The sequence below is a fragment of the Leucoraja erinacea genome, chromosome 19 (assembly GCF_028641065.1).
Source record: "Leucoraja erinacea ecotype New England chromosome 19, Leri_hhj_1, whole genome shotgun sequence".
NCBI classification, from domain to species: domain Eukaryota; kingdom Metazoa; phylum Chordata; class Chondrichthyes; order Rajiformes; family Rajidae; genus Leucoraja; species Leucoraja erinaceus.
This window is the reverse complement of record NC_073395.1, coordinates 18,738,660-18,764,956: the sequence shown is the minus strand read 5'-3', so window position 1 is coordinate 18,764,956 and position 26,297 is coordinate 18,738,660. Positions and strand designations below refer to the sequence as shown.

The window sequence follows — 26,297 nt, the reverse complement described above, 5'->3', positions numbered from 1 at the left end:
GGTGAGGGTACAGGTTATAATAATTGCGTAACTTTGGAGAATTCATGCAAATTTGGAGGCATTGTCACACTAAAACATGTTCTCCAAGACAGAGATACTTTATTTGACCTGAGATGTGCTAATGGATGCCCAACTTCTCACCACTTAGGAAACGTTCTGTAACGGAAAAAGGCGTTTACCGAATCTGGAGACTCCTGCACCCCACCCAAGGTTTTTGCCTGACCGCAGCGCGGGAACAGTCAGGAAGTTTTTTTTATTTGTCAATCTCCCTACCCATAGTGCGTTCGGCTTCCACTACCTGCAACCTCCGGCAACCCGAACCTGCAACCTCCGGGACCCCTCAGCACGGAAATCTTGGGTGGGGTGCCTTGCAAAGTCTCCAGAGGTTTCCCATGTTCAGGTTTCTTAAGTGGGACAGGGGCATTACTCCAGCATTTTGTGTACTTTTTTAAAACCAGTTTGTGTAGTTCTTTGTTTCAGCACAGCTGCATAGTCGAGTTTATTGTTATCTACACAAGTACGGGAAGGTACAGGTACAATGCAAATCTTGCTTGTGGCAGCATCACAGGCACACAGACTCTACAGCACACAAAACATTTTTTACATAAATTATACATACATTCTACAAGACAGTGAAAACAAACGGCTATGCAAAAAAAGACAGCTGCAAAAATATGGTTACATAGAAAAATAGAAAATAGGTGCAGGAGTAGGCCATTTGGCCCTTCAAGCCTGCACCGCCATTCAATATGATCATGGCTGCTGATTATCCAACTCAGTATCCTGTACCTGCCTTCTCTCCATACCCCCTGATCCCTTTAGCCACAAGGGCCACATCTAACTCCCTCTTAAATCTAGCCTATGAACTGGCCTCAACTACCTTCTGTGGCAGAGAATTCCACAGATTCACCACTATCTGTGTAGAAAATGATTTTCTCATCTCGGTCCTAAAAGACTTCCTCCTTATCCTTAAACTATGACTCCTTGTTCTGGACTTCCCCAACATCGGGAATAATCTTCCTGCATCTAGCCTGTCCAGCCCCTTAAGAATTTTGGAAGTTTCTATAAAATTCCCCCCTCAATCTTCTAAATTCCAGTGAGTACAAGCCGAGTCTATCCAGGTTGTGAACATATAAGAGCCCCTCAGGCCACCATACACTGGTCCCAATGCCAATCTACCTGCCCATCTGTCTCCACATGGTCTATATCCCTCTGACTCCTACCTATTCATCGCTGTCTAAATCTCTCATAAATATTGCTATTGTATCTGCTTCCACCACCTCCACCAGCAGAATTGTTCAGGCACTCACTACCCTCGGTGTAAAATAAAACAAAGAGTCACACGGCACGGACACAGCCCCTTCGGCCCAACTCGTCCATCTAAGATAGTACATATTGCCTGTGTTCTGACCCACATCCCTCCAAACCTCCCCTATCCTTGTACCTGTCCAAGATTGTTAAGGGCTTGGACATGCTAGAGGCAGGAAACATGTTCCCGATGTTGGGTGAGTCCAGAACCAGGGGCCACAGTTTAAGAATAAGGAGTAAACCATTTAGAACGGAGACAAGGAAACACTTTTTCTCACAGAGAGTGGCGAGTCTGTAGAATTCTCTGCCTCAGAGGGCGGTGGAGGCAGGTTCTCTGGATGCCTTCAAGAGAGAGCTCTTAAAAATAGCGGAGTCGGGGGATATGGGGAGAAGGCAGGAACGGGGTACTGATTGGAGATGATCAGCCATGATCATATTGAATGGCGGTGCTGGCACGAAGGGCCGAATGGCCTACTCCTGCACCTATTGTCTATTGTCATTTAAATGTTGTTATTGTACCTGCCTCAACTACTTCCTTTGGCAAAAAAAAAAGACACAAAATGCTGGAGTACCCCAGCAGGTCAGGCAGCTACCTCATCTGGCAGCTCGTTCCATATACCCACCACCTTCTGTGTGATAAAGTTGCCCATCGGTTTTGCTTTAAATCTCCCTCCTCTCATCTTAAACCTTTTGTTCTTGATTCTCCTACTCTGGGTAAAAGACTCGGTGCATTCACCCTATCTATTCCCCACATGATTTTATACACCTCTGTAAGGTCACCTCTCAGCCTTCTCCGCTCCACATCATTAGAAGTGAACATGTAGCCTATCCGAACAATGAATATTAATGATCTCAAGTAATTTAATCTGATAAATTTAATGAAGGCAATAAACGCATAAAATGAACCAATTTATTTTTGGCCATTTCTTGGAAAATAATTAAACAAATGAAGTTTGCAATTTAAAACTATTCTCCAGAGTTCTCCTCCCCTGGTTATTGGGTTACGCAACATCTCCTGCCTTTGACTCAGATTAAAAGCATACAATGAATTTCCATTTCAGTGACGCTTTCAATAGGTATTGAGTTCGGTTGTTAACTTCTATCCTCGATCAATTTAGCTCAATGAAACTCGGCCGTGAATAAACGCAGAAGAAACTTTGAATATGATGAGCATTTGACGGCACTGGGCCTGTACTCGCTAAAGATTAGAAGGATGAGGGAGGACCTCATTGAAACTTATCGAAAAGTGAAAGGCTTTGATGGAGAGGATGTTTCCACTAGTGGGAGAGTCTAGGGCTAGAGGTCATAGCCTCAGAATTAAAGGATGTTCCTTTACAAAGGAGATGAGGAGGAATTTATTTAGTCCAAGGTTGGTGAATCTGTGGAATACTTTGCCACAGAAGGCTGTGGAGATTGTCAATGGATATTTTTAAGGCACAAATAGATAGATTCTTGATTAGTACGGGTGTTATCGGTTATGGGGAGAAGGCAGGAGAATGGGGTTAGGAGGGAGAGATAAATCAGCCACGATTGAATGGTGGAGTAGACTTGATGGACCGAATGGCCTAATTCTGCTCCTATCACATATGACCTTATGACATTATAGAAACATAGAAAATGAAACATAGAAAATAGGTGCAGGAGGAGGCCATTCGGCCCTTCGAGCCAGCACCACCATTCATTGTGATCATGGCTGATCGTCCCCTATCAATAACCCGTGCCTGCCTTCTCCCCATATCCCTTGACTCCACTAGCTCCTAGTGCTCTATCTAACTCTCTCTTAAATACATCCAATGATTTGGCCTCCACTGCCCTCTGTGGCAGGGAATTCCATAAATTCACAACTCTCTGGGTGAAAAAGATTTTTCTCACCTCTGTCTTAAATGACCTCCCCTTTATTCTAAGACCTTTTAATTTATGATGTGATGGGGATACTAAGATTTGAGGACAGTTTCTTCTGAGCTGTTACCTGGAAACTGAACCATCCTATCATGAGCTGTAGAGCAGTCCTGAGCTAGCATCTACCTCATTGGAGTTACCTAACTGGGCTCATCATATTTGCCTGCGTTTGGCCACATCCCTCCAAACCTTTATTATCCATGTACTGTCCTTGTGCATCGGAAAGCACGTGGGACAGTTGAAACGTCTTGGGCGGAAGATACAAAGGCAATGTGAGGGAGAATGTTTTGATACAGAGAGAACAGTTTACTATCTGCTGGGGGCGGAATCAAGGATTACAGAAGAAAACTGGGCATGTATTTGAAAGGGGCTACGTTTCCAAGCCTTTGGGAAGGATTGGGAGGTTTGGCATAGATGGAATTGTTCCTCTGGGGCTTGCTCAGTCAGGCAGTTTGGTCGAGTTGGGCCAAAGGGCCTACTTCCATGCTGTGCAGCTCCATGCTTATGAGAAGCAAAGGAGATATTCTGATCCATGTTCTAAGTAAATAACAAACAAGGACAGGAGCTGGCCAAGCATCTCATTGAACCAATGTAGACTAGATAGACCTAATGTCTCCCTTCAGTGCAATATTTCACTTCAACTTGGTCAGCATGAACAAGGTGGGCTGAAGGGCCTGTTTCCCACTGTACAACTATGATTCTTTGCCATGGCAACTAAAGGCAAACAATCAATACAAAACACAAAGTGCTGGAGTAACTCAGCAGGCCAGGCAATTTGGTCAGCATGGAGGAGATGGGCCGAAGGGCCTGTTTCCATGCAATGCAGCTCCATAACACTGAGAATTTAGAGTCACATAACCATACAGCATGGAAACAGGCCTTTCGGCCCGACTTGCCCATACAAATGTTCCTCCAGCATTTTGTATCTTTTGTTATAGTGCAATCAATATGTGTTTTGTCCACAACTCCCTCCGGAAGAATGAATGGTATTAAAAAAAATTACCTTCTAAAAAGAACCAGTTAACCTGATTAATTTTTCCCCAAGTGTTTGCTCCAGTTATCCTGAAGCAATTTATTTTGTTTAAGCGATGTTGTTGCTCTGAGCCTTTCTGATATTCCCGCTCCTTCTGGGCTCGTTGCTCGTGTTATTTATGAGGTAGTGGAATGAAAATCTTATGACGTTGGATTGGATACATGTTTAAAAGTAACTTCAACACTCAATACCCAAAAATGAAATCAATAGTGAATTAAATGTTTATGGGACACGTATCCAGCGAGGGTTTAGAAACAGAATGGAGGGATTAGGAAGACAGCTTAGAATGTTGAGAAGAAATTACCAGTGGGAAGAATCCGAGATGGGTGGCTTTTGAAACCAAAGAGAGGGGAGTAAACTAGAGAGGGAAGATGAGAGGCAATGAGGTGGGATTGGCACCAAGCATAGACTGGTTGGATGCATTTGAGAGCGTAGGTGTGAGACATTGATTGAGATGAAAGAGAGGGAGATCAACAGAGGGAGAGGGAGAGAGGCTGTAGTGGGGAGAGGGAAAAGGAGGTGTAATGAGAGAGAAAGAGAGACGGGGTGTCGGAAAGAGAGAAAGAAAATGAGAGGGGAAATGAGTGAGAGAGAGAGAGAGAGGTAGAAAACAAGTGAAAGAGAGAGAATGAAAGAGAAAGAGAGGTGAAAGAGAAAATGAGAGAGGGAGAGAGAACGAGAGAGAGAGAGAGAGAGAGAACGAGAGAGAGAAAAAGCTAGAGACACAGAGAAGGGAGAGAGAGAAAGAGAGAGAGGGGGATGATTGGGTTAACGGATGATGAGTGTTTGACGGCACTGGGCCTATGCTCGCACGAGTTTAGATGGGGGAACGCCCAGTAAAGTCAGATGAAATATAGTCCGAGGGTCTCCACTGAGGTAGGTCGTAGCTCGGGACAGCTCTCTAGTGATGGTAGTGGTCCAGTGGCTATGAACAGTGTTCACTTTCTCTTGCTCCCCCTTCACAGGTTTTGATGCTGGAGGACAGCTAGCTCCCGGCCTCTCTGGATGCTCAGTGCCCCCCTCTCAAGATGGGGCCCCGTCCCCTCATCATCGCCATTACCCACACCCGGACTTCAGGCTGCCTCCCTCCAAGGTCTTCGCCTCGCAGCTTAGCTTCTCAGCAGCCGCCTCTTGCCCAGCCTCCATCTCCATCACCCCCGTGCCTTCCTACTGCAGCAGCAGCCAGGAAACTCTCAGTCAGGAAACTGAAGGTAGGACCCCTGCCGCATACTCCGCTCAGTTAAGTTCATTGTCACGTGTGCCGAGGTACAGCAAAAAGCTTTTGTTGCGTGCTATCCAGTCAGCGGAAAGACAATACATGATTACAATCAAGCCATTTACAGTGTATGGATACACGATAAGGGAATAATGTTTAGTGCAAGGTAAAGCCAGTAAAGTCCGATCAATGATCACCTTGTGACACTAATCTTGCGTCTGAAGAAGGTCTGTTTGTCCTCGCATTTTGTCAGCATCTCTCAAACTTACAAGGAGACACAAAGAAACACAAAAAGACACAAAGTGCTGGAGTAGCCCAGCGGGTCAGGTAGCATCTCTGGAGAACATGGATAGGTGACGTTTCGGGTCGGTAAGTATAGATGGAGTCGGTGATGGGGAGGCTGGTCTGTGTGATGGACTGGGCTACACCCACAATTCTGCAAGACCCATTCACTATAACCATCCCACAATTCTATCTACATGGAGGCAGACACAGGAATGCTTATGACTCAGTCAAGAATGTTCACTTTCCTAGCCTGCTCCTGATCCACTACTCCACTACTCCACCAATCTACCAGAGAACAATCCCCTCCCTACAACCCCCACCCCCCCCCCTTCCCCACCCCCGTCACCAAGATAAATCCAAGCCCTCTCACTGTTCCTTCGTCTTTTGCTCTATATCCTTCGCACTTCCCTCTTTGGAACAGCCCTCTTTGCAAACAGGAGACATACCTTCTTGTAAGGTCCACGGATTGAGTGCTCGGGGGAACTAGCACTGAAGCGATAGCACAGTGGCACAGCGGTAGAATTGCTACCTCACTGCGAAGGAGACCCTGTTTCCATCCTGATATTTTGTGATGTACTGAATTTGCATTTTCTCCCTGTGACTACGTGGGTTTTCTCCGGGTGCTCCGGTTTCCTTCCACATTCTAAAGACACGCAGGTTCATAGGTTAATTGTCCTCCGTAAATTGTCCATAGTGTTTAGTGTGGACTTTCAAAAAACCTTTGACAAGGTCCCACACAAGAGATTAGTGTGCAAAATTACAGCACATGGTAATTTTGGGGGCAGGGTATTGACATGGATAGATTGGGCAGACAGGAAGCAAAGAGTAGGAATTAACCCGCGAACTCAGCCCGTCCCCGCCCGCGAACACAGCCCGCCCCCGTCCATGAACACAGCCTGCCCCCGCTCGCGGAACACCGCCCACACTCCGCTGCTTCAGGTTTATTCTTGGCAGCTACTGGATGGGCGGCTTCTGGAGGGGTGACTTCTGGACATGCTCACGGACTCAGCCCCGCCTCCGGGTTTTATTCTCCAGCGGGTGCCGGAAGGGGCGTTAACTTCATGGTGACTGACAGGCGAGAAGACCAATCTGCTGATCTCACGATTTTTTAAACCTTCATAACTTTTGTAATATTCCACCGATCGGAACAAAACATGGTGCGCGTGGAGCAGAGGAGAACGGTGAGTAAGGTGGCGAAAAGCCCTAACGATCTAGCGTACTGTTTTTGCACAAATTTAAAAACAACACAGACGGGAAGTGGTCAAGATGAGAGTTTTAGTAAAAGTATAGATAAAATGCTTAAAGGATGGGACAGGCTAGATGCAGGAAAAATGTTCCCGATGTTGGGGAGTCCAGAACCAGGGGTCACAGTTTAAGAATAATGGGAAAAACTTTTGCACCCAGAGATGTGTGAATCTGTAGAATTCTCTGCCACAGAAGACAGTGGAGGCCAATTGACTGAATGTGCTCAAGAGAGGGTTAGATGTAGCTCTGAGGGCTAAGGGAATCAAGGGATATGGGGAAAAAACAGGAACGGGGTACTGATTTTAGATGATCAGCCATGATCATATTGAATGGCGGTGCAAGCTCGAAGGGCCGAATAGCCTACTCCTGCATCTATTTTTCTATGTTTCTATGTAACTAGTGTGAACGGGCGATCGCGTGGACTAACTAGGCCGAAGGGCTTGTTTCCACGCTGTATCTCCAAAACAAAAAGCTAAAATCTGATTCCAGGGGCAGATCAACCATGATCATATTGAATGGAGGGATAGGCTTGAGGGGCTGAGCGGCCACCGCCTGTTATTAGTTTCTCGTGTATCCTTGTATCAATATACGGTCACATTACCTCTGTGGGATTAATTCTGTGGACATCATTAAGAGCGTACTTCCTAATGAGCTGAGTTTCCCAGAGTTAGCATCAATAGTCTCAACAGAATATCACCAGGACATGCTCAATTATTTAGCTCACTGGAAGCAGTGCAATTTTTCAATCACATGTTCATTTAGTTTTAGTTTTAGCGATCGATGACCATTGATCACCCGTTCACACGGGTTCTCTGTTATCCTACTTTCTCATCCACCCCCCATATGCCAGGGGCAATTTACAGAACCCAATTTCTTACAAAGGTTGGTGGGTGTATGGAACGAGCTGCTGGAAGAAGTAGTTCAGGCAGGTAATATCGCAATGCTTTAGAAACATTTAGACAGTACATGGATAGGACAGGTTTAGAGGGATATGGGGCAAACACGGGCAGGTCCGACTAGTGTAGATGGGACGGGGTGCCCGACAGAGTCAACGGAGCCTGGGTCTGCGGAGCCCGTGGCAGGGGCCTGGGGTCGGAGCCACTGAAGTGTCCGGAGAGGACCCGGCAGTAATAGTAGAGAGGTCAGTGCAGCAGTCTACGACGGTGCCGACCAACGGACGAGGACGGACACGTGGGAGCGAGGACACCGCCGCTGGGTGACGAAACAAAGGAGTACCCAGCATGGGGGGATCGACGTGAGGGAGGGGGAGGAACAATGGAGGACCCGCATGAGGGGGACTGCCGTGAGGGAGGTGGAAGATGGGGGGGGGAGGGGAAACATAGGGAGACCTGGCGCGGATACTTTGTAACTTTGTACATGCCCTTTCTGTGGCGACTATTTGCATACCTTGGGAATGCAAGCAAAAAATTTCACTGTGACAATAAAAAGTATTCATTCATGCACTCAAAAAACCATCTGAATCTGGAAGTGTGTGTGTTGTCTTCATACTTCAGTAGAGGGATATGGACCATGTTCAGGTAGGTGGTAGAATTAGGTAGGTAGGTGTCAGGGTTTATCGGGAGAAAGCAGGAGAATGGGGTTGTGATGGAAAGATAGATCAGCCATGGTTGAATGACAGAGTAGACGATGGGCCGAATGGCCTAATTCTGCTCCTATCCCTTACGAATGTATTCGTTTAACTCTGCATCATGTTCAGCACAGAGATTGTGGGCCGAAGGGCCTGCTCCTGTGCTGTACCGTTCTATGTTTGTGTTTGGAGACATCAAATACCAATTGACACATTGATGAAGCACTGATCTACCCTCTTGTTAATCCATTGACATATCATGCTCCGGCACTTTGGACATTGAATGGTTTGAAGAAGGTTAAACCCCAATTGGCCAAGTGTCGGAGGTGATCTTAATTTGTGAGAAGGTTGTTGTCCAATATTTCACAATAGATTTATTCACAAATGGATGGTGCTTTCCTGCAGAGATCAGGTTTCTGCTGTGTGGAAGGGCAGTGAGCTCTGAGAGTGACAGCAGCTGAAACCATTGGCACCGATTCAGCAGAAGGGAAACCATTCCTTCCACCAGTGAGTGTTGCTGCGTTCATATCATAATGTGTAGGTCAGCACTGCCCAAGGTACAAGTCCAAGCAAACCCAACAATTCTTGGTAGACAAAATTGCTGGAGAAACTCAGCGGGTGCAGCAGCATCTATGGGGCGAAGGAAATAGGCAACGTTTCGGGCCAAAACCCTTCTTTCACCAATTCACCAATTTCCGGTAGCCCTTGCTGTCTCCTCCCCTTCTCAGCTCTCCCTCAGCCCTTGGGCTCCTCCTCTTCCTTTTTCCTTTTTCTTTTCTTCTCCCCATCCCACCGCCCCCCCCCCCCCCCCCCCTCCCCCACCCTACATCAGTCTGAAGAAGGGTTTTGGCCCAAAACGTTGCCTATTTCCTTCGCTCCATAGATGCTGCATTCCTTTAAACAAGAGAATACTTGCAGACTGGGATATAACTAAACCAGAGCCCATAAAATGTAAAGGAAGGAACTGCAGATTCTGGTTTGTATCAAAAAATAGACAGTGCTGGAGTAATCCAGCGGGTCAGGCAGCATCTCTGGAGAAAAGGAACAGGTGACATTTCTCGTCGGGTCCCTTCTTCAGAACCAGAGCCCAAGTGGTAAGCAATAAATAGATTGGAGACACAAGAAACTGCAGATGCTGGAATCTGGAGAAAAAACACAAAGTGCTGGAGGAACTCAGGGGATCAGGCAGCATCTGAGTGATGAATGGACTGGTGACTTTTCAGGCTGGGACCCTTTTTCAAACTGATGGATTAGAAGGGGAAGAAAGCTGGAAAGGAGAGGTGGGAGCTTGGAGGGGGGGTCGGTGGTTGTCACCTAACATTGGAGAATCCAATGCTCATACCTTTGGTTGGTAAGCGGAATTTGAGGTGTTAGGTCCTGCGTGTGGCCTCACTCTGGCCATGGAGTGGGGGGTGGGGGGGGGGGGCTGGTTCTGACAAGAAAGGTCAGTAATGGAATGGGAAGGGGTCAGCAACCTGGAGATCCAACAGGACCAAGTGGACCAGGCACAATTGTCTCTCCTCGGTCTTGCTGATGTAATCTGGGGCACCAAATACAGATGTTTTAGCAGAGCAGGTTTCCACATCCTATCTGCACAGCCTGGCAAGTGATAGGTGGATACAGCTGTGGTGGGGAGATGAGTTCCTCCAGCACTCTGCTTTACATCCTGCGTCTTAAATGCATTTACAATGCACCTCTGCAAAACAATCTTTAAATTATTGGCGGAAGGCAGAAACTTTTAAATCCCAGCTCTCTTCGTGCATATTCTAATGCAAAAAGGAATCGACCATCGCTGATTACTATCTCCCCCTCCCCTGCATCTCCAAATTCGTTCATCTAATCGAACATTATGATCAGGATAACCCCCCCCTTCCCTCCCCCCCTCTTCCCAGCACTGTGATACACACACTGACAACTACCAGCAGGGCTATCAATTAATTGGCCGTGCCAAAAAAAGACCTCATTCCCTCCTCCCCCCTCCCCACCGAGTCGATCTTGCAAGGATCTCCGGCACATAGTTGCACACATAGAATATATCCTGGTGCATTGCAGCGCTTGCAGGCTCCGGGCGACACCGAATCGTTCCCAAGCAAGAGCGTGTGAGACACTCTTCTATTGTTGAGTATATCGTGACGTTGTTACAACCGGCTTGGTTTGTGCAGTAATATTCTAACAATGTTATACCAAGCCGACGGCTCGATGCTGTAATTTATATTATACTGTCGCGGGATCCGGACCCAGCGTTTGAATTTTGCATCGGTTGGCAAAGCGAGAATGTATTACACTAATGTATAAATATGATTATGTATTTTTTTTAAAAAAATCAGATTAATTTTAAGCATTTTGGTGCATTGACTTTACAAATGTTAATTGGTTGATTAGTCTACATTTGTAATCTGATGTTTCAGACGGTAGTAATTAGGGATGTCATTAAACTGGAAAGGGTGCAGAGATTCCCCAGGATGTTGTTACCTGGACTTCAGTTGCAGGGGGAGGTGGGATAGGCTGGGACTTTTTTCTTTGGAGTGCAGGAGGCAGACGGGTGACCTTATTGAGGTTTACAAGATCGTGAGGGTCATGGGTAAAGTGAACGCTTACAGTCTTTTCCCCCAGGGTAGAGGATTCTAAAACTAGAGGGCACGACTTAAGGTGAGAGGGGAGAGATTTAAGAGGGACCTCACGGGCATTTTTTTCACTCAGAGGGTAGTCTGTATCTGGAACGAGCTGCTTGAGGAAGCTATTGAAGCTGTTACAATTATGTCTATTTTAAAAGGCATTTGGACAGATGTATGGATAGGAAGGGTTTAGAAGGTTTAGTGGACTAGTCCAGTATGCCACCTTGGTCCTCATGGACAATGAGGGCTGTAGGGCCTGGTTCTCTGTTGTTCAGCTCTGACTCCATTGATTCTATGACTCTGTGTTCCTGGAACGTAAAGATTACTGGGTTATTTAAGTTATTTAAAAAGCTGATTGATGCAGCTGGGAGAATTTCTGTTGTTTGGCAAGCCTGAGGTTGGGGGACAAGCCTGGTTTTGGCCAGGAAACCAGCCAGGGCTACCACTGCAGGGTGCTCGATTGTCAAACTGTTTCTCAGTCAATTGTAGATTTTTTAATCTGTAGATTGGTTGATGAAAGGCGAGGACCACAGGTCGTTCCATTGCGGGCTGAATGGCCTTCGCCTGCCTCTGGCTGAAACATAAAGGTGATAGGTTTGATGAATTTCACTGCAATGCTGTGATGTATTTATTGGAAGGGAAACTTTAAAGAAGGTGGCTGGTCAAGTGAGCCACCATCAAGGACCACATGCGCAGGTGCAAAGGGACTTGAGAGTGTTGGTGCAGGATTTGCAAATGGTTAATTTGCAAGTCAAATCAGTAGTAAGGAAGGTAAATGCAATGCTAGCATTTATTTTGAAAGGACTAGAATACAGAAACAGGGATTTAGTGCTGAGACATTGTAAGGCACTGGTCAAACTGCATTTGGAGTATTGTAAGCAGTTAAATGCACCATATCTGAGGAAGGAGGTGCGGGTTGGAGAGGGTCCAGAGGAGGTTTACGAGAATTATCTCAGGAATGTGATGAGAGTTTAACACAGGATGAGCGTTTGACGGCTGGCCTTTAGAAGGATGAGGAGGGACCTCATTGAAACCTACCAAATAGTGAAAGGTCTGGATAGAATGGATGCGGAGAGGATGTTTCCACTAGCGGGAGAGTCTAGGACCAGAGGCCATAGCCTCAGAATAAAAGGACATGCTTTTTAAAAAGGAGACAAGGAGGAATTTATTTAGTCAAAGGGTGATGAATCTGTGGAATTCTTCTTGGTTACTTGGTCCTCCAAAATATTCCAACTGGAATTTAAACTGGAGGTGGTGAAGGGAGGGAAACTTTATTGCGTGGAATGTGGAATTCTGTGCCACAGAAGGCTGTGGAGGCCGTCAATTGATATTTTTTTGTCAGATTCTTGATTAGTACGGGTGTCAGAGCCTATGGAGAGAAAGCAGGAGAATGGGGTTGAGAGGGAAAGATTGATCAGCCATGATTGAATGGCAGAGTAGACTTGATGGGCTGAATGGCCTAGTTGTTCTCCATTGACCATGCCAATCAACAGAATTTGATTAATGCACAGTCATCATTTGTAAAGAAGAAATAAGGAACTGCAGATGCTGGTTAACAGAAGAAGACACAAAGTACTGGAGTAACTCAGTGGGTCATGCAGGCAGCATCTCTGGCGATCGTTGATAGGCTATGTTTCGGGTCTGAAGAACAGTCTCGATCTGAAACGTCACCTATCCATGCTCTCCAGAGACGCTGCCTGACCTGCTGAGTTACTCCAACACAGTGTATCTTCTTTCAATTGTAAAGATTGCTATTGTACTGAGGCTGGATGGTGGGGTGCAGATGGCTGACCCACCCATTAGAGCCACCCCTTGCTGTAAGGTCTGTCAGCTGACCTGATCTTGAATCCTCCTGCAGGCAGAGACGGCTTGTCTGCCACTTCCTGCAAAGATGTCACCAAGAGTCAAGAGAAGAGCGACACAAAATGCTGGAGTGACTCGGTGGGACAGGCAGCATCTCTGGATAGAAGCCCCACTTCAGACCCGACCCTGGTCTCAACCTGAAACGTCACCCATTCCTTCTATCCAGAGATGCTGCCTGGCCCGCTGAGTTACTCCGGCATTTTTTTTGTATCGTCGATGTAAACCAGCATCTGCAGTTCCTTCCTACACATCAAGAGAAGAGTGTTTAAATGTCATATATACTAGCATGGGAGCACTGAAATTGTTCATGTGCTGAAGGGTCACTATGGCTAGATGTTACAGAGGTATACAGCATGGAAGCAGTCATTTTGGCCCACCTTGCTCATACTGTGGTAGATTGGCCATTTGCCAATTGCCCCCCCCCCCCCCCCCCCCCCCCCCCCCCCCCCCCCCCCCCCCCCTGTATCTCCTATCACTTGCCAGGCATTGTCCTGCCCCACCTCTTTGTCCGCCCCCCCCCCGTCTCTTCATTCTGTAGAATGGTCCCGACCCAACATGTCATCTGTCCATTCCCTCCATTGCTGCTGCCTGACCCGCTAAGTTTCTCCAGCACCTTGTGCTTTGCTCAAGATTCCAGCATCCACAGTCTCGGTGTCTTCAGAACGCTCGGCTCTGAGTGGAGCGTGGCGTTTGGAGCCATGATTTGGGTTGTAACGGGTCTCCCGCCCATGTACGGTAAAGTCTGGCTTCCCCCTGCCACTGTGAGACCACGACTGGCCTTGCCCCTCCTCACCCTGTGACGTAATGTCTCACTGAGGCCGTTCCCCATCTTTAGCTTTGATATCTGACTTTTATTAAAGGCCATTTAATAAGTAGGTGGGCATTAATGAGCAACATTAATGCTGAGTCAGCCTGTGGCTGTAACTCGAGCGTGGGTGTCCTGAAAAATAAATTGAATTCTGTTTATGCAGCGTTCTCTGAATAATCTTTAATGATGTCATTAAATTGGAAAGTGAGCAGCAGAGATTCACCAGGATGTTACCTGTGTTTGCGGGCTCGAGTTACGGGGAGCGGTTGGATCAGCTGAGGCATTTTGCATTGGAACGTAGTAGGCTGAGGGTTGATCTTATTGAGGTGTATAAGATCATGAGGGCCGTGGATCAAATTAACGTTCACAGTCTTTTTCCCAGGGTGGAGGATTCTAAAACTAGAGGGGGTAAGCTTAAAAACGCAGTGTCCAGTATCTGGTCTTTGTAGTCAGTAACGAGGGATGTTTTGAGTGTGAGACCACCTTGTGCGTGGAGGAGTGTACTATGCCCCCACTCCCTGCCTCACAACAAGTCTGCCACAACCCCATCACTCGCTCGTAATTAATATTTATTCATAAGCGAAGCACAAAGTGCTGGAAGAACTCAGCAGGTCAGGCAGCATTTATGGAGGGAAATGGACATACAACGTTTTGCGTCCAAACCCACATCAGTCTGAAGAAGGGTCCAGACCCAAAATGTCATCTGTCCATTCCCTCCACAGATGCTGCCCGACCTGCTGAGTTCCTCCAGCACTTTGTCTTTTGCTCAAGATTCCAGCATCTGCAGTTTATTCTGTCTGCATTCATTCGTAACCACTGTTTCTCTCGACGTTCCGTCGGACCGAGCCAAAGTAATGTGCGTGCTTTCTTCCAGGAATGAGCGTACCTATTCATGGGGCAGAAAACTGTGTTCAGGTTTATCATCGAAGAATCGTATCTAGCTATCAACGCAACCTTCGCTTATACAAGAACTCTGCGCTGTCTCCTGTCTCCAGCTCTGTGACCCTCGACAGCTCCTCAATGGCTTCGATTGAGTGTATGGTCAATAACCAACCTCCGTGCCCAGGTCAGTGTGTGGGACTGCTGTGTAGAGTGGCCTCTGAGATGAGGTGTCTCGGCTCTAGGGTCGGGCTGGAGAGGGTGGGACTACGTGGGAGAACGGTGCTAGAGTGGCAACAGTGGTGCAGCGGTAGAGTTGCTGCCTCTCAGTGATCCAGGTTCGATCCTGACTACGGGTGCCGCCTGTATGAAGAGTGCATGTTCTCCCTGTGACCACTTGGAGGCCAAGTCAATGGATATATTTAAGGTGGAGATGGGCCCATATCCCTCTAACACCCGTCCTATCAATGTACCTGTTTAAGTGAGGTCAATGAAGATCGGGATAACATCGGCTCGGACCAATGCCTGATGCCGGCGGTCTAAAGGAAGGTCCCGACTCGAAGCATCACCTATTCCTTTTCTCCATTGATGCTGCCTGATCCGCTGAGTTAATCCAGCATTTTGTGTCTATCTTTGATGTAAACCAGCACCTACAGTTCCTTCTACACAAGCCCAGTAACATTTGCGGCACCTCTCTGGGCATGTAATGGAATTGTTGATGGGTTTATGTTTGTGAGTGTAGAGACTGCTTGGGAGTGTTCACCAAATTGAGTGCTTCATCAGGCATCTTGCTCCCTTTGCTATACCTTTGTCTGCTCCCCTGAAGTATAGCACAGGAGGTCCTCGTCTTCACGAGCCCAGGGCGGCACGGTGGCGCAGCGGTAGAGTTGCTGCCTTACAGCGCCAGAAACCCAGGTTCGTTCCCGACCTCTGGTGCTTGTCTGTACGGAGTAGGTATGTTCTCCCCATGAGCTGCGTGGGATTTCTCCGGGAAGCTCCGGTTTCCTCCCACACTCCAAAGACGTACAGGTTTGTAGGTTAATTGACTTGGTATAAATGCAAATTGGCCCTAGTGTTTGTGTGCGGGGATCACTGGCTGGCACGGACCCGGTGGGCCGAACTGCCTGTTTCCGCGCTGTATCTCTAATCTAAACTAAGCCGATGACATTGCTTCGGATACCTCCTTGAATCATGGAATCTTTCCATAATTTGATTGCCCTTTTTATTTTTCACAGTGAGATGGCAAGTCTAATAATGAGATTGTTTCAGCTGCCTTGGTGAAGTAAACACATTGCATGGTCTTCATCAAATTCTCAGCTAAACATTTTAGGATATTAAGAGCTGTGTTTGTATTAAACAACCTTGGTTTGTATCCAAAAAAACAGAACTTCACTTTGCTTTTCACACAGTGTATGGGTGGTGGGTGCATGGAACAAGCTGCCAGAGGAGGTAGTTAAGGGAAGTCCATTCATAACATTTAACAGGCTTTTGGACAGGTACATGGATAGGATGGGATTATTAGAGGGATAAGGGCCAAAAGCAGGCAGATGGGACGAGTGTAGATGGGACATATTGGTTTGAAGGGCTCTCTGCGTGCTGTTCCGGAGAAGGATCTATTGCACTGTTCATGGTATGCCTTGACAGAAGAGGAGAAAGGGCTTTTCACTGAATCACTGAATAAACCATTAAACTTGCAGGGTTGCTGAGATTGCTGAGTGATCATGTGGGTTCCCTCTGGGTGCTCCGGTTTCCTCCCACGGGTTTGTAGGTTAATTGCCCTCTGTAAATTGCCGCTAGTGTGTAGGGAGTGGGTGTGCAAGTGGGATAACATGGAACTAGTGTGAATGGGTGATTTATGGTCGGCCTGGGCTGAAGGGCCTGTTTCCATGTTGTATCTTTTTTTCTTTAAGTGCAAACTCCACCCAGACGGTCCCTGAGGTCAGAATTGAACACTGGTTGCTCTGAGGCAGCAGAAACTGAGTATAGAGATACAGCAAGGAAACGGGCTGTTCGGCCCACTGTGTAGACACCAACTAGCGATCCCCATGCACTAGTTCAATCCTCCACACTTGGGACAATTTACAGAACCCAATTAACCTACAAACCTATATGTCTTTGGAATGTGGGAGGAAACTGGAGCACCTGGAGAAAACCCACATGGTCACAGGGAGAATGTACAAACTTCATACAGACAGCACCCATAGTCAGGATCGAACCCATCTCTAGCGCTGTGAGGCAGCACCTCTACCGCTGCACGACTGTACCACCCCTGATGCATCCTGATTATCTGGCAATTAAAAAAATCATCAAATGCCATCAATGATGTTAATAAGGTACCAGGGACATTGTAGATGCTTTATCTGTAACCTCCTGTAGCCCTCGGTATTAGAGGTTGTCCATTTATTTAGCCGGGATTGGAAAGGTTGCACACACATTTGTAAAACAGCATCTGCATTCCTTGTTTCCACCTTGGAGAGTTTGCAGTTGTGAGTGCATCTGTGTATGGCTGGTAATTGAATCCTTCTCTCCAGGGTATCTGGCACTGTGCCACCGCCTCTCCCCGCTGCATGGAGTTGTCACGGTGGCAACATCACGCCTTTGATCTAAAATGTCTGTCGGTGTAAACGTTTTAAAGATGTGTTAGTCTGCTGTTCCAGTTTGCTTCATTTCATTGAAGTACAGAACACACAAATTGGTCAAACAAAAGATGAGTTTGAAGGAGACTGCAGAGAGAGGTGGATGCTGCCTGGCCCATCACAGGTACTGACCTTCCCACCAACGAAGGGATCTACAGGAGGCATTGCCTCAAAAAGGCAGCCTACATCATCAAAGACCCACATCACCTTGGCAATGCTCTCATCTCACTGCTACCATCGGGGAGAAGGTACAGGAGTCTGGGAACTGTCACCACCTGGTTAGAGAACAGCTTCTTCCCAGCAACCATCAGGCTTTTGAACACTGCACAACACTAACCTCAGCAACTGTGGTCTTCTATAGACTGTGTCTTTGGTTGCACTATGGACTTTGGTTTTGCACTATTATGGTTACTTACTATTACAGTTGTTAATTGATTGCATTATTGATTATTATTGTTTTATTGCATGTACAGGACTGTTAAGCTGCAGTAAATAAGAATTTAATTGTTTCATTGTCGTTACATATGGCAATCAAACAATCTTGACTTCCTCTTCAGCTGTGCAGTGAGGTGCATTGCTGAGAGTAATTAACTGGCTGGATTTAAAGCTAGTTCAGAGCTGTTCTATGCTGGTGTTCATTCCCAAAGTGGTTCTGTGTTATAGTTTGGCCCCGTTTCCAGAATTTCTCATTGGGATAACAATGCTTATTAGTTCTTATATCTGCCAGCCACTCCTGGTGCCAGCAACTCCTGGTGCCAACCACTCCTGGTACTGGAACCATCCCAGTCGTCGACCGCAGGAGATGCGGCAGAAACATCAGAGCAACCCGTTTGTAGATTCTTTGCTTTTTTTTTTTTTTCAAAAACGGGTTTCTCGTTACAGTTATCACCAATGCTGCGTTCGTCACTTTGAAATGCCACAATTGCAGGAAGCCTCTCAGCCCATCCAGTCTGTGCTGGCTCCTGGTTGAATCCCACGCTCCAGAACCCTGCGTATTATTCTCCCACATGTCCGTACAATTCTCTTTGGAGGGAATTCCCTCTATGAAGCGTTTTCCCCTCCAGTCTCCACCATCCTTGCTGGCTGTGCCATCCGGATCAGAGCCACTCTTGGCAAAAATATTTCTTTTTTCTTTATTCTGGTCGGTCCCGTCCCCAAGTATAAGTCCATGACCCCTGACTGTGAATGGGGACAGCTTCTATCCGCTTAATCCATCTAAAGCAGCCATTGACAAATGTACTTTCCATCATTGTGTGGGTTAGTATTTGGTGAACTATTGGGTTGAAATATATAATACTTTAAATTAAGGATTTTTGATTATCACTGTCCACAGCTTGGGCAGAAGTGACCAAACCTTTACATACAGTTTCCCATGAGATGGGGGTGATAGAACATGGGACAGTACAGCACAAGAACAGGCCCTTCAGTCCATGATGGCCCTGCTGAACATGATAGAAAGTTAAACTGATCTCCTCTCCCTGCACATGATCTATATCCCTCCATTTCCTGCAAATCCATGTGACTATTTGGAAGTCCCTGCAATGCCACTGTTATATCTGCCTCCATCACCATCCCTGACAGCGTGTTCTGTGCACCCACCAGTCACTGTAAAAAAAAAAGTTCCGCACATCTTTAAACATTTCCCCTCTCGCCTTAAAACCATGCCCTCCAGTCGTTGACATTTCCACCTTGGGGAAAGAGGTTCTGACTATCTACCCTATCTCTGCCTCATAATTTTATATGCTTCCATCAGGTCTCCTCTCAGCTTCTGACGCTCTTGAGAAAATGATTCAAGCATGTTCAGCTTCTTCTTGTAGCTAATGTCCTCTAATCCAGGCAGCATTCTGAAAAGCTTCTTCTACCTTAATCCTATGCTCTCTACTTTTAGATTCCCTTACCCTGGGACAAAGAATGTCATTGTACAGTAGTAACAAGGAACTGCAGGTGCTGCTTTACCAAGAAATGACACGATGCTGGAGTAACTGACTGGGTCAGGCAGCATTTCTCGAGAACATGAATAGGTGATTTAGTTGAGATTAGAGGTACTGTGTGGAAACAGGCCCTTCGGCCCACCGAGTCCGTGCCGACCAGCGATCCTTGCACACTAACACTATCCTACATACACTAGGGACAATTTACATTTATACCAAGCAAATTAACCTACAAACCTGTATGTTTTTGGAGTGTGGGAGGAAACCGGAGCAGGTCACATGGAGAACGTACAAACTACATACAGACAAGCCACCCACAGTCAGGATCGAACCTGGATCTCCGGCACTGTAAGGCAGCAACTCTACCTCTGCACCACCATGCCACCCTGGGCTCATGAAGACCAGGACATCCCGTGCCATATTTCAGGGGAGCAGACAAAGCCAATTTATAATTGGCATTTATTCCAAGCCAATTGGTGTACAAACCTGTATATCTTTGGAGTATGGGAGGAAACCGGAGTTTCCCGGAGAAAACCCATGCAGGTCACGGGGAGAACGTACAAACTCTGTGCAGGCAAGAACAGAGGTCGGGACCGAACCCGGGTCTCTGCCAATGTAAGGCAGCAACTCTACTTCTGTGCTGCCCTTTTAAAAAATGTTTTAAAATTTTATTTTTAGACATTGTCTTAATCAGGTTGTACAAAAATATGGTTTAAATATTTTTCCAACATCCTCATTTTGTTAGGATCTTCGTATACCCTCTGTTTTGGGTCTGGACCGATCTTCAAAAGTACAGGAAGTAAGGTGGATTTGTAACAACACTTAAACAGAAATCAAACTGACTCTTGAGGTCTGAAGAAGGGTCTCGACTCGAGACATCACCCATTCCTTCTCTCCAGAGATGCTGCCTGTCCGACTGAATTATTCCAGCACCTTGCGGTTTGCTCAGGATGTGCAGTTCAGTGTATCCGTTAATTAGACATGATGGCTCAATCCATTCATCAAAAGATGTAGGAAGAAACTGCAGATGCTGGTTTATACAGAGGATAGACACAAAGTGCTGGAGTAACTTGGCAGGTCAGACAGGATCCATGGAGAACATGGATAGGTGATGTTTCTGGACTGAAGAAGAGTTCCGACTCCAAACGTCACCTGTTTCTTTTCTCCAGAGATGCTGCCTGACCCGCTGAGTTGCTCCAGCATTTTATCTATCATCCGTTTATCTAAAGGTTGAATACATCTAATTGTGGGTCTTGCACTTTGGCAACTTTCACGGAGTATTTAAAGCCTTACTATGTTGTGGCGCGGGGTTGTCTGTACATAGAGTCTGGAGCATCGTTCTTGCTTTATGCTCTCTCCCCCTCCTGTCCTCTCTTCTCTGGACCCTCACTCTCATCCCTCCTTTGTTGCAGTGGCTCGAGACGTTAATGTTTACCTCGGCGATTCCGAAGGCAGGGATAGTCCTTCGAAAGATGACGACTCTCTTCTTCACCCCGGCAGTTATACCAGCGCCTCTGGCAATGCCAGTGGGCTGGAGTTGGGCAGTGAGGTGAGGGGACTTCAGCTCTCAATGAGGACGCATGTATCCAATAATGTTTAGAAGCCAGCAAACTGTGAGCTCACTGGGAACTGCGGGCGGCCCTTGCTACCGAGTGTAAATGTTATCATGTTCCGTAGAGATGTGCGGTCTGTTGGGTGCTGGGTTGTGTAGAATGGGCATGACTGGTTGTGGGTGGGAGCCATGAAGACACTTTCGTTTTATTGGAGATACTAGAGGCAGATAAAGAAAACATTGACTTTTCCAATTTCAGGTGACAGCCCACCCTTCTCATCTAATCTCTTCCCAGATCCCACCCCATCCCACTGACCTCCCGTACATCTTCCCGCTCTCCCTGCTCCCATCTCCTACTCCCTATTCCCACTCATCTCCCACTCCTCACATCCCTCTCTACTTCCTCCTGGTTCTACATTTCACTCCCCATCTACCCTACCCCTCACTGCAGCAGAGCCAGCAGCATCTCTACAGATGCAGAACATCATGAGGGGAATAGACAGGGTGAATGGACTGAAACTTTTACCCCGGGAAGGGGAATATTAAGAGCCAGAGGACGTAGGTTTAAGATGAGTGCGGCAAGATTTAATAGGAACCTGCGTGGCAACATTTTCACTCGATGGGTATATGGAATGAGCTGCCGGAGAAGTTAGTTGAGGCAGGTACAACAACAACATTTAGGCAGGTACATTAACAGGAAAGGTTTAGAGGAATGTGGGTGAACCGGAGTCAGAAATTACGTCAAATCAGGCGACTCAAACATAATTTCACTGCGTTTTGGAAATGTGGTTGGAAAGTGCTATTGAGCACAGATGGGACATGGACATTGAGTTAGATAGAGCTCTTGGGGCTAGTGGGAGCAAGGGATATGGGGAGAAGGCAGGCTCGGGTTATTGATTGGGAATGATCACAATGACTCGAAGGGCCGAATGGCCTCCTCCTGCACCTATTTTCTATGTTTCTATGAGTTGGGCCGAAGGGCCTGTTTCCATACCATATGACTCCATATCGGGTGTCCTGGATGAAAAGGAGAACTTTACAGGCAATGGGGAGCGAGCAAGGGGAGGGGAGGGGAACTGACTGGGCAGATCTCTCGAAGCGCAGCATAGACACGATGGGCCGACTGGCTCCCGCTGTGCTGGAGAACTGTGCGCACTCACGTGTTTTGTTCCCCCTGCAGGTTGCTGCCAATGAGAATAAAGGGAAAGGCATGTTCTTCAGAGACGGCAAGTGTCATATTGACTACATCCTGGTCTACAGGAAGTCCAGTTTGCACATGGGGAAGCGGGAGATGTTTGAGAGGAATCTGCGGGCGGAAGGGCTGCAGATTGAGAAGGAGGTAGGTTGGCAGTCTCCATCGGCATCCCATCTCTCCGACGTCTTGTACTTGATTGTTGATCGGTCAGTCCGGGCCAAAGACCGATGCCTGGAGACTCCAGGAACATCTCGGGTCCCCTCGCCCTTTGGTTCTGGCGCCATAGTCATCGCTGGATCTCCTGTGTCGATCAGCCGTGGGAAACGCATCTGTTTGGATGCATGCATTGGATCTAGCATAAGGCAGCTGCAGGAAGAAGAGGAGGTCACCCTGTCTATTCCCCTGGTAGACAAAAATGCTGGAGAAACTCAGAGGGTGCAACAGCATCTATGGAGCGAAGGAAATGGGCAACGTTTCGGGTCGAAACCCAAGGGTTTCGACCCGAAACGTTGCCTATTTCCTTCGCTCCATAGATGCTGCTGCACCCGCTGAGTTTCTCCAGCATTTTTGTCTACCTTTGATTTTCCAGCATCTGCAGTTCCTTCTTAAACAGCTATCTATTCTCCCTCGTGATTTTTATACACCTCTGTAAGATCACCCTTCATCCTTCGGCGCTCCAAGGAATAAAGTTCTTGCCCGCCCAACTTCTCCCTGTAGCTCATGCCCTCAAATACTGGCAACATCTTTGCAAATCTTCTCGGCGTTATACATTCTCAAAGCCTCCTGGCACAGCTGGTAGTGCTGCTGCCTCACAGCATGACCCTGACCTTGGGTGCTGTCTGTGTGGAGGTTGCATGTTCTCTCTGTGACTACCTGGGTTTACTCTGGGTATTCTGTACGGTCACAGTTTACGGATAAAGGGGAAATCTTTTAGGACTGAGCTGAGAAAAACATTTATTTACACAGAGCGTGGTGAATCTCTGGAATTCTCTGCCACAGAATGTAGTTGAGGCCAGTTCATTGGCTATATTTAAGAGGGAGTTGGATGTGGCCCTTGTTGCTAAAGGGATCAGGGGTTATGGAGAGAAGGCAGGTACAGGATACTGAGTTGGATGATCAGCCTTGATCGTATTGAATGGCGGTGCAGGCTCGAAGGGCCGAATGGCCTACTCCTGCACCTATTTTCCATGTTTTTATGTTTGCTCCCACATCCCAAAGGTTTGTAGGTTGACAGGCCTCTGTAAATTCCCCCTTGTGTGTAGGCAGTGGATGAGAAAGTGGGATTACGTGGAACTAGTGTGAACGGATAATTGCTGGTCAGCGTGGACTCGATGGGCTGAAGGGGCCTGTTTCCATGCTGAAACCCTGAAACTAACCATTCCCCATAGAGAATAATGAGGAGCTTTTGTGAAGCAACGTGCAAGTTACTAACAAGAGATGATTGTATATTTTAGATGAAGCATTATTCAAAATCCCATTCAATCCATTTTTCCCCATGTCCTTTATTTTTGCAGGCATCATTAACCAATGATGATATAATATTTGTGAAGTTACATGCCCCGTGGGAGGTTCTTTGTAAATACGCAGAATTAATGAATGTACGGATGCCCTTCAGGTAAGCTACAGTCGGCCTTTCCCCCTCGCTATCTGTTGGTGGTTTTATTTCTGTACGTTTCACCCGGACATAATGTGAGAGTGATTTTGGGGCAACTGCTACCTGTGGGGAGCGGCGTTGGGAATGTCCATTTGGTGCTCCAGGTCCCACAGGTCAAGTGCCGCTCCTTCCGTGTGTTCTGGCCTTCCCCCTTTCCAGCCCCGCAGTAGTTTGACCTTTCCCAGTTGCATTCCACCCGAGGAAATATTAAAGACCGAGACAATGCGTTAAACAACTCGTTTAGAGAGGAGTTCCAGAACATTGGCGGGTTAGAGAAGATGCAGTAAATGACCAATTGGTTTGAGACAGATCTTCCTGGTCAAGGTGTGAGGAATTAGTTTGGAGCAGGTGACGTTTCAAATGCTCGAAGGAATCAACATGTGAAGGATACCAATGTGCATGTTGTTCTTTGCCCTATTTGTCACCATCTCTCCTGTATCAATCTCTCGATAATCTGAAGGAAGGTACACAAAAATGCTGGAGAAACTCAGCGGGTGCAGCAGCATCTATGGAGCGAAGGAAATGGGAAAACGGGCCGAAACCCTTCTTCAGACTGGGTCCTTCTTGAACACGCCTATAATCTGAAGGAGCTCTTTCAAAAAAAAAAACCCCCAAAAAAACAAAAAACCCTCCACTGTTTGCTCCTGATCAGCAGATCACTCCCATGTTTGGGTCGATGCCTGTTCTTTGGGGGCCAGCCAAAGCTGGCAGTGGGCCTTGTCTTGTTCTCAAAAAGATGCAACGTTCCCTGTCCTGGTCACTCGCTCTGGCCAAACCCCACCGCATCCCTTTGAAATCGAAACCGAAAATGCAGGAAACACTCGGCAGGTCGGACAGCATCTGTGGATAGAGAAGCTTTTGTTTTAACACCCAGGTTCCTGGACCCTTGTTGGAAATTCCATCGAATGATCTAGGACCTAAAACAACAACAGTTTCCCTTTCCACGGACGATGGCCTGATCAGCTGAGAGTGCCTGATTATCACAGGTACCATCAATGGAACTCTGCAATTCTTGCTTACTGCTGCTGAACAGCCACATTAGCACACAGATAATATATAATGATAACAGATACAATAAATTACTGATCAGTAGTACCTGTACTAGGTAGTATTAAAGTGCGTAGTGCGTTCAAAGACACAGTCCACGGAAGATCACACTTGCTGAGGTTAGTGTTGTGCAGTGTTCAAGAGTGATGATGGCTGCTGGGAGCAAGCTGCTCTTGAACCTAGTAAATGTTTCATGTATGTTTGATTTTATTTCGGGTGCTCAGCATCTGCAGTTTTTAAAATTTCTATCTCTTTTAAACGTGGAGCGCTGGAAAGGTGGTGTGAATGATAAAGGTGCGTTCATGTTGGTGAGCTGTGTGCTGGTCTCCTCTGTTCCTGTGTCTTGTTGAGCTGTTTTGTGTTTGATCTGTTAATCTCTCCTTTTAGTCTTTCTTCTCTACCTCTTGCAGGCTTATATCTTCAATCTCCCTTTCCTTCCTTGCTAGTTCATACTGTAACTGACGATGGGTTTTCTTCTCGACTGGCTTCATTTTTGCTGTTCTTCCAGGAGAAAAATCTATTACCTGCATCGGCGCTACAAGTTCATGAGCAGGTTGGTGCCTCCAAGCATTGCCTCAACCCAGCTCTGCATGAACTGCCGGCATGCCCCTCTCTCCTCTCAGAGTCGACGAGCTGTACAGTACGGAAACTGGCCATTTGGCCCACCTTGTCCATGCCAACCAACTCGGCATACTGGGCTAAATGTAGACAACGAACTGCAGATGCTGGTTTATACCAAAGATAGACACAAGTGCTGGAGTAACGTTAGCGGGTCAAACAGCATCTCTGGAGAAAAAGGACGGCTGACTAGTTGATTAGTATGGGTGTCAGGTTTAGGAGGGAAAGATAGATCAACCATGATAGAATGGCAGAGTGCGAATTGATGGGCCGAATGACCTAATTCTGCACCTGTCACTTTAAAGGGCCTGTCCCACGAGCATGCGACTCCATGCGGCAAGCGCTACCTAACGTGGTCGCTTGAGCCATACGGCCTCGCGTGGCCGGTCCCACTTCGATCGCCGGAGCCGTATGGAGCTGGTCCTGACATCGCGCGGGGCTCCGAAAACCTGACCGTGTTCAAAAATTCCGTGCGGCAGTGGCCTGCGGACCCGCAGCCGCCTCAACGCCGTACGTCACGCGCGAACTTCCCACAGACTTCGCTCGCACTTCATGTCACTCACTCGACCTCCGCGCGACCCCCGCTTCTGGTTAGGTCGCGCTTGCCGTATGGAGTCGCATGCTCGTGGGACAGGCCCTTTTTGAACTTATGACGTTTTCGGCTGGAACCGTTCTTCATACTGAAAGTCAGTCTGGAGTAGGGTCCCAACCCAAAATGTCACCCATCTTTTTTTTTTTTCTCCAGAGATGGTGCCTTGCCCACTCACTGTTACTCCAGCACTTTGTGTCTATCTTTGACATCCTAGGCCCCCAAACACTTCTTGCCCATATATCTATCCAAATATCTTTAAAAAGTCGTAATTATATCCATCTCCATAGCTTACACTGGCAGCTCATTCCAGAAACAGACTACCTTCTGAGTGGA

General features: G+C 47.1%; 1 protein-coding gene across 1 annotated transcript in view; it reads left to right on the top strand.

The window, feature by feature from the left end:
- LOC129706304 (anoctamin-4-like) overlaps positions 1-26,297 on the top strand; it is an 81,021-nt gene that overhangs the window by 12,727 nt on the left and 41,997 nt on the right. The window contains exons 3-8 of the mRNA XM_055650507.1: positions 5,206-5,451; positions 14,735-14,926; positions 20,719-20,855; positions 22,039-22,197; positions 23,568-23,668; positions 25,263-25,307. Of these exons, the coding sequence (XP_055506482.1) occupies positions 5,206-5,451; positions 14,735-14,926; positions 20,719-20,855; positions 22,039-22,197; positions 23,568-23,668; positions 25,263-25,307 (880 nt within the window). The remainder of the gene's footprint in view (positions 1-5,205; positions 5,452-14,734; positions 14,927-20,718; positions 20,856-22,038; positions 22,198-23,567; positions 23,669-25,262; positions 25,308-26,297) is intronic.